The following is a 12785-nucleotide window of genomic DNA, read 5'->3' on the forward strand; positions in this document are numbered from 1 at the left end:
TGATCAGTGTTGACACACCACAGCACACAGTGTACAACACCGAAATGTGTCCTCTGCATTTAACCCATATGTGACATAACAAGGGGCAGCTAATTCAGCGCCCAGAGAGCAATGCTTTGCTTAGGGTCCCTCAGCGGTGCCTTGCTGGTCGGGGATTCAAGCCAACAACCATTAAGCCATCACTGCCCACTGCCAATAACAGACCCCTGAGGAACTCCACATGTAATTTCTGTTCATTCAGATTCACAATTACCCTTCTGACAGAAAGTAGTGCCTGACTTGTAAAAATAATTCAAACCAATTAAATAAGGCAGCTGCTCCACCTCCTTTCCTAGTCTCTTGATCAGTGATCTAGTTTCACTGATAAAGGGCAAGTAGGAGTAGCTGGTTTGATCAGGGCTGCTGCATAGTTTTCATTTGACCCCATTTCAGTTTAACGCATAAAAATCAAGGTTTATCTTGATATTAAAATCAGTCATTAATAATGAGTTTCCAGCCACAGACCTGATATTCAGTAAAGATCAGTTTAATGTATTAAACACATTGTCTGACCCAGTGTGTAGGTGACACACAACTGGAGTCAGATGAGAGAGAGTAGCTGTGGGCTTTGATGCACTTTGTTCCCCCTGAAGTCAGTCAGAGCAGGAATGGCTGACACTGGGGCTGCTCCTCACTGCCTAGTGTGGGCTGTAGCTACAGCAGGGGATCCAAACAAAATAAGTGGGGGGGGGGGGGTAAGGGCCCAGTCTGTCCTAGATGTCATCATGCACTGTAATGCTGAAAGCTGCCCTCGCTTTGTTTGGGTAGCAGGAACTTTTGGTATCACACAGTAAGAGCTCATCAAGGCCTTTTATCTGCATCCTTATCCTGTGTGAGCTACGGTATCTATGGGCAGTGAGGTCCGGGGGGCTTCCTTCACGTTTGCTTCATTAATATTGTCCTAAGACGGCACCCGCAGTCTTCCCCAAACTGGCTGTGACACTGAACATCTCCTAAGTCTGTGCTTTAGGGCCATGACTTCACATGACATGACTACACTTGCGTGCGTAGTTTACATCTATCTGGAGGATTGAAGGTCATGTCCACCAGGGGGCAGTGTGAGAAAACCATCTTGGTCGGTTCCTTCGTTTCCAGTCTCACTTGTTAGTATGAGGTTGTGGCATTAAATGTAGAAGGAGGAGGGAGTCAAGATGGCGCTCTGAAGAACACGCTTTGATTAGAGCTGCAAACCGACTTGTTTTGTTTACCATGTAGTGTGAACTACATGCAGTTTTACTACTGTCTGGTTTTATTTAATCATCCAGTGACAGCAATAACTATACATAGTCATGATGACAGGTTCTGAAAAAAGAAAAAAATGATGGAAGAGATTAAACAAGAGATAAAACAATAGGACCTTTTCAAATCAGTCACAAACTGATTTTTGGCTTCTTTCTAATGAATTATGAAATATTTAAACAAACATTATACCTTCACCATTTTCTGACCACCGAGCCATTGACATCCATATATCCATATTGTCATCGTCTATCCATCCATCCATCCATCCATCCATTTTCCAAACCGCTTATCCTTACTGGGTCGCGGGGGGTCCGGAGCCTATCCCAGAAGCAATGGTCACGAGGCAGGGAACAACCCAGAATGGGGGGCCAGCCCATCGCAGGGCACACTCACACACCATTCACTCACACATGCACTCCTATGGGCAATTAGCCTCAGCATGTCTTTGGACTGTGGGGGCAAACCGGAGTACCCGGAGGAAACCCCACAACGATATGGGGAGAACATGCAATCTTTGTCATCGTCTATCCATCCATCCATCCATTTTCCAAACCGCTTATCCTACTGGGTTGCGGGGGGTCCGGAGCCTATCCTGGAAGCAATGGGCACGAGGCTGGTAACAACCCAGGATGGGGGGCCAGCCCACCGCAGGGCACACTCACACACCATGCACTCTCACATGCATTCCTACGGGCAATTTAGCAAGTCCAATTAGCCTCAACATGTTTTTGGACTGTGGGGGGAAACCGGAGTACCCAGAAGAAACCCCACAACGACATGGGGAGAACATGCAATCTTTGTCATCATCTACTGGATATAAAATATCTTCAAACGGGATATTAAACAGTTCAATCTTGAGAAATAAATTAGCTATTTTAAATATAGAATAATTAACTGACTTACACTGGAACAGACCCAATACAGAATAAAGTATTGTAATAATAACATGATGTAGCAAAATTTGTCAGAAGGTTTAGTAGTGACTTGGTGCGAATCGGAAGAGATGAAGAAAAGAAAATTATAAATGAGATTAACTGCTTTAACCTGCAAACCAGTCAGTCGTCTGACTGATACAGAAAATAATGTAGGACGTGACTTACAGAATAAATTGGATGATTATATATAGACATAAGGCAGAAGGAGCCTTTGTTAGATTGTGGAAAAAATGGCTTGAACAAGGTGAGCAGAACTCTTACAAGTTCTTACATGGCTTGAACAAGGTGAGCCTATTTCTTTAGGCTAGAAAGACAGCAAGCCAGGAACAACAGCATTATGCGGGCGAGGATTTATGGAAATGTCGCAGATGACATCAAGATAGCCAACTTCTCAACTGAGTTCTTCAATAATTTGTATGTCAGGAGTCTTGATCGAAGATTTTTGATTTCTTCTCAAACATCACAGGAATAACTGATGTGGATCGTGAACTTTGTGACGTCCCAGTTGGTTTAACTGAGATGTCTGCAGCAATAAATTGCTTAAAAAATAATAAATCGCTGGGAACAGACAGTCTAATCCAGAGTCTTTTTTCATCATTGCTGGAGATTTCAATCAGGCAAATATGAAGCCAATTTTCCCCAAATTCTTCCAATATATGAACATCCCAGCTAGAGGGAGACTCTGTCTGGACAATGTTCACACAAACGTTTGTGAGGCCTACAAGGCCCTTCCCCCCCCACCTCGGCTACTCAGACCATGTCACTGTGTTCATGGTTCCTGTGTATAAATCCCTGCTGAAGCACAACAAACCAGTCAGTCAGAGTGTGGCCAGCTGGTGCCGTCTCAGCTCTCCAAGGCTGCTGTGAATCTACTGACTGGGACATTTTTAAGGAGGCTGCTATAAATGGTGACGCCATCAACCTGGAGGAGTATATAAACTCTGTGATCGATGACAACGACAGCCAACCAAAGGCCCTGGGTGACGAGGGAAGTGCTCACACAGCTAAGAATCAGAAATGCAGCTTTCAGATCTAAAGACAAGGCTGCCCTCAAGACGCCCAGAGACAACCTGTCCCGAGCTATGAGGATAGCCAATCAGGCACATGCACAGAGGATCAGTGAACACTTTAAATGCACCAAAGACACATGCCGTATATGGCAGGGCATTCAGCCAATCACGATCTACGAGCTACACATCAGTGGCGGTGATGTCTCCCATCCAGATGAGCTACAAAACTTTTTTGTACAGAATAAGGAGCCAACACCACACCCCCCCCCCCGCCCCTCCCAGTGAGGAGCTACTCTGTCTGTCCACAGCAGATGTGAGAAGTCTTCTATCCAGAGTCAATCTACGCAAAGCTGCAGGACCTGACAACATACTTGCTGAGAGAATGCTGACCACTGACCACCTGGCTGGTGTCCTCACAGAATGCACCTCTTTAAGCCAGTGGTCTGTCCCAGCATGCTTCAAATTAACCACCATCATCCCAGTGCTGTAGAAGCCATCAGTGACTAGCCTGAATGACTACTGCCCTGTAGCACTCATGTCAATCATCATGAAGTGCTTGGAAAGGCTGGTCATGGCAGTAATACATAAAGACCAATCTTCCCACCTCTCTAGACCCTCTCCGATCTGCATACCGGTCCAACAGGTCTACTGAGGACACCGTAACCTCTGCCCGTGACCTTTCCTTGATACATCTGGGTAAGAGAGTCACATATGTCAGGATGTTATTCATAGACTTCAGCTCTACTTTCAATACGTCCCTCAAAAACTGAGGGGGTTAAGCTTGAACACCACTCTCTGCGGCTGGATCTTGGATTTCCTGACAGAGACGCCCCAGTCAGTATGTATGGGCTGAAACACGTCCAACACTGTCATCATCAAGTTTGTGGATGATACAACTGTGGTGGGACTGATAAACAGAGAAGATGAATCAGCATACAGAGAAGAGGTGGAAAGTCTGTCCACAAGGTGTAGAGACAACAATCTATCTGTCAACGTTGACAAGGCAAAGGAGATGATTGTGGACTTCAGAAGGACATGACCTGCCCAAACCCCACTCAGCATCAACGGTACTGCTGTGGAGATTGTAAGGAGAACCAAGTTCCTCGGTGTGGACATAACTTAGGAACTTACATGGACAAAAAAACACCACATCCTTATTCAAGAAAGCCCAGCAAAGACTAAACGTCCTGAGGCGCTGAAATAAGCAAACCTTCCCCTCCCATCCTCACCATGTTCTATAGAGGCAGCATCGGAAGTGTTCTGACTAACTGCATCACCATCTGGTATGGCAGCAGCAACAAATCTGACCACAAGTGCCTGCAGAGAGTAGTGAAGACAGCAGAGAACATTATGGGATGCCTCTCCCTTCTCTACAAGCCGCATTTTGCAAACGCAGTGTCCGCAAGGCCTGCAGCATTGTGCAGGACCCATCACATCCCTCACATGGTCATTTCACACTCCAGCCACCTGAGAGAAGATACTGCAGCATCAGAGCCGGGTCTGCCAGGCTGCGTGGCAGTTTTTACCCCCAGGCTGTGAGGCTCCTCAACACCAGGCTGCCCCCCAGGATCCCTCACTCTGCCTCATCACTGTCTGAACCCCCCCTTACCCCACAACTAAAGGCCACAGACCGACCCATAAGCGCTGCACTGCACTTAACACTTTGTCACTCTGACATGGGGGCAATAATAAGAATCCCCATTATTCTCTGTCTGCTCCATCATTCTGCTTCTATTCCTATTTTCGGTAGTTAGAAATATTAGACGTGTTACTGCTGTTACTACTATGATCATACACTGTTTTGCACTGTGAACTCAGGCTGTTACAGTGTACATGATGGTGAATTCAGGTCTAACTGACTACAGAAAAAACATCATATATTTAATATAGTTCTAACAATATTGTGCATTACCCAATAGTGCACATTACCCAATATTGCACATCTACTCCTCTTCCTCAGTTGCACTGTCCTGTAAGTCCTTTGCACATTGTCTTGTCTTGTTTTCTATATTGGACTAAGTTTATGTTTACACTGTGGGCCCTGAGCTTCGCCATTTCATCTCTCTCTATACTTATATATGGTGCAGATGACAATAAAGTTCAATTTGACTTTGATCTCGGAGTCTTGATCACAGTGCAGCAATTTGGAAAAAGAGGGAACTGAGCTGGAAGGTGAAGCTTTTAATTTACCAGTTGATCTACGTTCCTACTCTCACCTATGGTCATGAGCTCTGGGTGATGACCGAATAAATGAGATTGCGAATACAAGCAGCAGAAATGAGTTTCCTCAGCAGGGTGTCTGGGCTCAGCCTTAGAGAGGGTGAGGAGCTCAGACATCCGGGCTCAGAGTAGAACCGCTGCTTCTCCGAATTGAAAGGAGTCAGTTGATGGTTCTAGGATACCTCTTGGACGGCGCCCTGGGGAGGTTTTCAGGGCATGTCCAACCTGGAGGAGGCCAGGGGGGAAAGCCAGAGATTATATATTAAATATACCCTGAGATATTATATATAATATATACAACATTATATATAGAATATATGTTATATATTAGATAAGTGGCAGAAAATTGATGGATGAATGAATGAAACTGTATTGAAAAATAACGCTGCTTATGAAAGTGGGCAAGTAAGAATTTCAAGTTAGAATTTCATTGTACCTTGTACACATGACACATGGAACTTATACTGCCATTAAATTTTGAAGACGCTTTCAACAGAAGGACACAATAGTGTTCGGAATACTTTTTTTCTTGTCTCTGAAAATATACAACTCTTCTGGACACTCATTCTTAAAAAAATCAGATGCTACTTTAATACTATCTGTACCGCATGTAAAGACAATGTTCCGTGACAAAACGTGACCATACTGCCACCCCAATTTCTGGTGGTACTGCACATCGCGCATGCGTCTTGTAATCTTCATGTAGGCGCGCAGACTCAGCCGGAATCTACACAGAAAACACGTGGCGGCCAGACTGGTACCTCTCCGCGCGCGTACAGGCGGACGTGCGTGTCTGAACTTTTATGATGCATTTTACTCCTCCGCGGACGACCGCCTGCCGCACTCCAGATCTGTCTTCAAACGCCAACATAGATGATTTTGATGAGGATTGGGGTAGTTTGCAAACCCTACAGCCAATTTTCAAGGTAATAAAACTGTTACATACATATAAATGCGTATGCATATGTGTGCAGACTTGCCCCGAAATGACAATCTCACGCCAGCCAGTTGATCAAAGTTGGCAGCCCCGTGAACTGCCGCTCTGAATTTGTAAAACGTAGGGAAACATACACAGACCTCGCGGCTGTAGTACGTGTGCAGGGAATATCAGAATAATAATTTACTAATAATACTTAAATAGGACACGTGCGCATGTGCAAAGTACACAGCTTGACCAGAGAAATATGAACGTTTCCATGTACGCATACGCGGTGTAATACGCGAGTGATGCGCTTTGCGGAGAACCAGCGAGATGCGTCCGCGTTGGGAGCGTCGCGTCGGCGCGCTGCTGGAGAGAGGTGTGTGTCCAAAGTGGATTAAAAGAAATTCATATTATGACCTAAAAACAAACTCACTTTTAGTGGTAATCTTTGTTGTGTAATTTTATGGTTAATATGTTTGATGAATGCTGTTTGTAATTTTATTTACCTGTAATTAAGCCTATTTAACACGCGCATCATTTTGGCGCGTCTTCCCGCCGGCGTCGCGCGGGCGTCCAACATTTCCTGAGGTATTTCACATATTTGACTTTTTATATTTTATGCATCGTACAGAATAATAGAGCGCAGGCTAAAGTGCAGTTCGGCCCCAGCGAGTCTCTCAGCGCGGCTTGTCTCACAGCGCAGGGGGCAGCCGGAGCGCCGCAGACTCGGGCGGCTACATGAGTATATTGGGAATAAAATGTGTGTATTGGAGCGAGTTCTGTGTGAGTGAGTGTGTGAGGTGTGACAGTGATAATGATGGAGATGCTGGGCTTCGTCATGGGATTAATCGCTCTTCCTCTTGCCTACAGACTCCTGCCAGCTGACGCTGGACCCCAACACAGCAAACAGAGTCCTGTCTCTGTCAGAGGGGAACAGGAAGGCGACACGGGGGGCAGAGCAGCCATATCCTGATCATCCAGAGAGATTTGACTACTATCACCAAGTTCTATGCAGAGAGAGTCTGACTGGTCGCTGTTACTGGGAGGCTGAGTGGAGTGGAGATGGAGTCCGGATAGCAGTGACTTATAAAGGAATCGGGAGGAAAGGATGGAGTGCTGACTGTCTGCTTGGAGCCAATGAAAAGTCATGGAGTCTGTTCAGCTCTCCTGACAGTTACTCTGTCTGGCACAATAATAAACAGACTGTCATACGCATAAAGCCCTCAGGCTCCCGCAGAGTAGGAGTGTATCTGGACCGGGCGGCTGGTACTCTGTCCTTCTACAGAGTCTCCTCTAATGGACTGACCCTCCTGTACAGCTTCACCTCCTCATTCACTGAACCCCTCTATCCTGGGTTTGGGGTTAATTATAGAAACTCCTCTGTGTCGCTGTGCATGCTGGGATAGCTCACTGTGTGCTGGAGGAATCATTTTTACCGTATCAGAGTGTCACATGTCGCTGCTTCTCCGTGGCAAAAAGCTAAAATCTCTGCTTTATAACCAGTATAACCATTTTTACTCTGTCTGAAGTGTGACGTATGTTAATAAAATAAGTAATTGGGTTCTGTAAGCTGAACAAACATGGAAAATTACTCTTTTTCTCTGACTTATGTTCTATGTTGTCTGTAAATGCACCTAAACTGCCAAAACAAATTCATAGTACATGCAGTTGTACCAATAGAGTTAATTCTGATTCTGAATAAAATAAAATTTAATGAAATCTAAGCCTGATGAGTGGGGGGAGCTTTTCCCCTCCCCTCTATATGTATATTTTATATTTCTGTCTATATATCTGTCTTTTTCTGACCAAGATGGCGGCGCGTGCGTCACGCGAGGCTCAGCGTCTCTTCAGATTTTGCAAAATAGCAGTTATATTTCTGCTCATTTCGGGTCAGTTCATTCAGAACAGCTTCGCTTTTACATCTTACACCCGACAAGAGCTTTTGGATATAGATCTGCACAACTCCGACTGTTTTATCAGTAGCCTTCGTCTCATCCCTGAGATAAGAAGAACACCCGACGCTTTGCAGGCTACTCGGCCGACCGGAAGTGCTCGAAGACGGCGCAGAGACCGTAAACAAAGGCGGGGGAAACGCGGAGGACTAACAGCTAAGCTAAGGCTATCACCACATCGGCTTTCCTTACCCACTATTTTCCTCACTAATGTGCGGTCCCTGGTGAACAAAATGGATGAGTTACGACTTTGGATCACCGACAACAGGAGACTTATGGACTGTAACATCCTAATATTTACGGAAACATGGCTACACAGTGGTATACCTCACGATGCTATTGAGCTAGTCGGACGCCAAACTCTCCGGGCGGACAGAACAGCTGATGTTTCCGGTAAGACAAGAGGCGGAGGACTGTGCATTTATGTTAACAAGGCTTGGTGTACGAACTCTGTCATTGTTGGAAAACATTGCTCAGCTGACCTTGAGTATCTCATGGTTAAGTGTAGACCATTTTATATGCCGAGGGAGTTCACCTCCACTATAATAACAGCTGCTTATATCCCACCGGATGCTAATGCTAAGCTTGCTATGAAAGAACTATATGCAGCCATTAGCAAACAACAATCTGCTCACCCCGAGGCTGCATTTATTGTAGCAGGGGATTTCAACCACTCCAACCTAAAGACAGTGCTACCTAAATTTCACCAACATGTATCCTGCCATACCAGAGGGGATAAAACTTTGGATCATGTTTATACAAACATTGTTGGGGCCTACACAGCTACACCCCTCCCCCACCTGGGACAGTCAGATCACCTTTCTTTGTTTCTCACCCCCAAGTACTCACCACTAATCAACCGTGTGAAACCAACAGTAAAGACCATCAAAGTGTGGCCAGCGGGGGTAGACTCTACACTCCAGGACAGGTTTAAGGACACGGACTGGAGCAGGTTTGCCTCTCGGGCCACCTTCGACTCATATATAAACATTGACTGTTACACACACTCAGTACTGGAATACATCAGCACCACAATTGACAGTGTTACTACAGAGAAGCAGATCACAACGTATCCAAATCAGAAACCATGGATGAACAGGGAAGTGCGACTTCTGCTAAAGGCACGTAACAAAGCTTTCAGATCAGGTGACGCACAGGCTTACAGTACATCCAGGGCAGAACTGAAGAGGGGCATCAACAAGGCCAAGCTTAGCTACAAACTGAAGGTGGAGGAGCACTTTGTCAACTCTGACCCCCGTCGCATGTGGCTGGGCATCCAGGCCATCTCTGACTACAAGCCTAGCACTTCCACACAGACAGCCATGAACGTGTCCTCCCTTAATGAGCTGAATGACTTCTACGCTCGTTTTGACAAGGACAATAAGGAAAAGTCCACCATAACCCCACACTCTGATGACTGCCATACCCTCACACTCACCCACACAGAGGTACATGATGCACTGAGCCGTATCAATGCTCGTAAGGCTGCTGGCCCTGACGGCATTCCTGGACGTGTGCTTAGGGCATGTGCTGAACAGCTTACAGGGGTCTTTACAGACATTTTCAACCTGTCCCTTGCCCAGGCAGCAGTACCAGCATGCTTCAAAACCACCTCCATAGTGCCAGTGCCGAAACACTCATCACCGATGTGCCTGAACGACTACCGCCCTGTAGCACTCACGCCTATAGCTATGAAGTGCTTTGAGCGACTGGTCCTGGCACACCTCAAGACATGCCTGCCCCTCACACTGGATCCTCACCAATTTGCCTACCGAAGCAATAGGAGTACAGAGGATGCTGTATCCACAGCGCTTCACTGTGTACTCTCACACCTGGACAATAAGAACACTTATGCAAGAATGCTGTTTGTTGACTTCAGCTCAGCATTCAATACAGTCATCCCTTCTAAGTTGATCACTAAACTTGGGGATCTTGGTATTAACAATTCTATCTGTAATTGGATCACGGACTTCCTGACCGACAGACCCCAGCATGTCAGGTCAGGCCATAACTGCTCTACTACCATTACACTCAGCACTGGCGTTCCACAGGGCTGTGTGCTGAGCCCATTCCTCTACTCCCTTTTCACCCATGACTGCAGGCCTATGTATGGATCCAACTCCATCATCAAGTTTGCAGATGACATCACGGTGATCGGTCTCATCAGTGACAACGATGAGTCTGACTACAGGGAAGAGGTAAAACACCTAGCTGCATGGTGCGCTGATAATAACCTGCTCCTGAATACCTCCAAAACCAAGGAGCTCATTGTGGACTTCAGGAAGGAGAAGAGAGACACCCACCACCCCATCCACATCAATGGCATGGCTGTTGAACGGGTTTCCAGCTTCAAATTCCTGGGGACACACATCTCAGAGAACCTGTCCTGGACAACCAACACCTCCAGCCTGGTCAAGAAGGCCCATCAGCGCCTCTTCTTCTTGAGGACACTGAAAAAGAACCAACTGTCTGCTGACATACTGGGCAACTTCTACCGCTGTGCGATAGAAAGCATCCTGACCAACTGTATTTCAGCATGGTATGGGAATTGTACTGTAACTGACCGCAAGGCACTGCAGCGGGTGGTAAAAACCGCCCAACGAATCATAGGGACTCCAATTCCTGCCATTGAGGATGTCCACAAGAAGAGATGTCTACGCCGAGCACGCAACATCCTTAAGGACTCCTCTCATCCAGCCAACAAACTCTTCCAGCTCCTCCCCTCCAGAAGGCGCTACAGGAGCCTTCGGACTAAAACCAGCAGGTTCAGGAACAGCTTTTTCCCCACAGCGGTCACACTACTGAACTCAGTCCCCCGCTAAACACACAACACACCCGTACATTGCACATCTATGTATGTGTATATATATATATATATTATAGCACTCTTAGTATTACGGCACATACATAGTGAATCTGTATATCTGTATATTGTACATCTGTGTATATGTATATTATAGTACTTATAGTATCACAGCACATACATAGGGCATCTGTATATCTGTATATTGTACATCTGTGTATATATATATTATGGTACCTATAGTATCTCAGCACATACATAGTGCATCTGTATATATCTGTATATTGTACATCTGTGTATATATATATTATAGTACCTATAGTATCACAGCACATACATAGCGCATCTGTATGTCTGTATATTGTACATCTGTGTATATATATATATTATAGTCTATTATTATATATATCTATATATCTATTCCCACCTTCACTGTGCTCTTAACTGTACATACTGCATTTAACTGTGCATACTGCATTTAACCATACATATCACATACTATATTTATTGCACTTGCTGCTCTTTGCACTTCTGATTAGATGCTAAACTGAATCTCGTTGCCCCTGTATTTATACATGTGTAATGACAATAAAGTTGAATCTAATCTAATCTAATCTAATCTATATATTGTATGTGCTACCTGTACACTGACAATAAAGGCTTCCTATTCTATCCCATTAATGTCCCGGTTCCGCGCTGCCCAGAACGTAACTGAGTAACAGACTTAATCCGCTCTCTCTGCTCACTGAGCGCAGCAGCCTGATATCGCAGCGGCGACGCTTTGGCCAGCAGGGGGCGGCAGACGGCAGCCAGTTTATTAACTAAAAACCTACAGCGGTCCTGAGGTAACTTAGTAAAGATAATGATATAATCAAATTAATCATACATTAACTAAGTAAACATAAATGACATAAAATCTTAATAAATAACGTTAGTACAACAACAACAGAAAAGCACCTGATCATCATGAAATAGTGTAGGTGATTACCATTTATCAGAAAAAACACATACATCCTGTTTCATTAGGAATCCTGAGATATATACAGTACTGTGCAAAAGTCTTAGGCAGTCATAGGAAATGTTTAAAGCTATTTATCTGGGTAGTAAATTTATATTTTCTCAGTATGAAAAACAAAATTTAATATTAGAACATATGCAAATTATGAGCAAAACAAAAAAACTAAAAGGAATTTCTTATGTTTTCAAAAAAGTTACTGATATCTTGTTGGATGGCTAGATGAACACCAATATGGTTCCTAAACCTCTCCTCAGGTTCACCTCGGCCATTTCATGTATTTGTTCAATTTCACCACCAGCTCAATTAATGAAACTAGTTTTGAAAAGTCACTGAGGTATTGATTAGCTATATGAGGTGTGCTAGTGGTCATGTCAAAAAATACATGAGTATATTGAAAATACTGCCAATACTGGGATGACTTTAGGAGAGATTTTGAAATGGTTAAGAGCAAATAATAACACAGACATAATAACATACGTTTAAACATGGATATCATTTAAAGTTTATGTGACTGCCTAAGACTTTTGCACAGTACTGTGTGTATATATATATATATATATATATATATATATATATATATATATATATATATATATATAGTCCTTTTTTTATTCCACACAGTTTAGGAATAAGATTCTCAGCCA

The 12785-nt window shown here is 44.5% G+C and overlaps 2 protein-coding genes across 11 annotated transcripts in view; both read left to right on the forward strand.

Annotated features, from left to right (window-relative positions):
• The window catches only part of LOC125740250 (tripartite motif-containing protein 16-like), a 91007-nt gene extending 82920 nt beyond the window's left edge, over positions 1–8087 (forward strand). Inside the window, exon 7 of the transcript XR_007397482.1 lies at positions 7848–8087. The gene's annotated coding sequence lies outside the window, so the exon portion shown is untranslated. The remainder of the gene's footprint in view (positions 1–7847) is intronic.
• LOC125740248 (tripartite motif-containing protein 16-like) overlaps positions 1–12785 on the forward strand; it is a 65347-nt gene that overhangs the window by 51429 nt on the left and 1133 nt on the right. For 8 of the 10 annotated variants that reach the window (XM_049011156.1, XM_049011154.1, XM_049011151.1 and 5 more), the window contains one exon: positions 7239–8087. The exons of 1 other annotated variant lie outside the window; for it this stretch is intronic. In XM_049011156.1, the coding sequence (XP_048867113.1) occupies positions 7239–7774 (536 nt within the window). In that variant the 3' untranslated portion in view covers positions 7775–8087. Of the gene's footprint in view, positions 1–7238; positions 8088–12103; positions 12320–12785 lie in introns of those variants that run through there. One more of the 10 variants, XR_007397480.1, reaches the window with a different exon arrangement.

The sequence above is a fragment of the Brienomyrus brachyistius genome, chromosome 4, assembly GCF_023856365.1.
Source record: "Brienomyrus brachyistius isolate T26 chromosome 4, BBRACH_0.4, whole genome shotgun sequence".
In the NCBI taxonomy this organism is placed as follows: Eukaryota; Metazoa; Chordata; class Actinopteri; order Osteoglossiformes; family Mormyridae; genus Brienomyrus; species Brienomyrus brachyistius.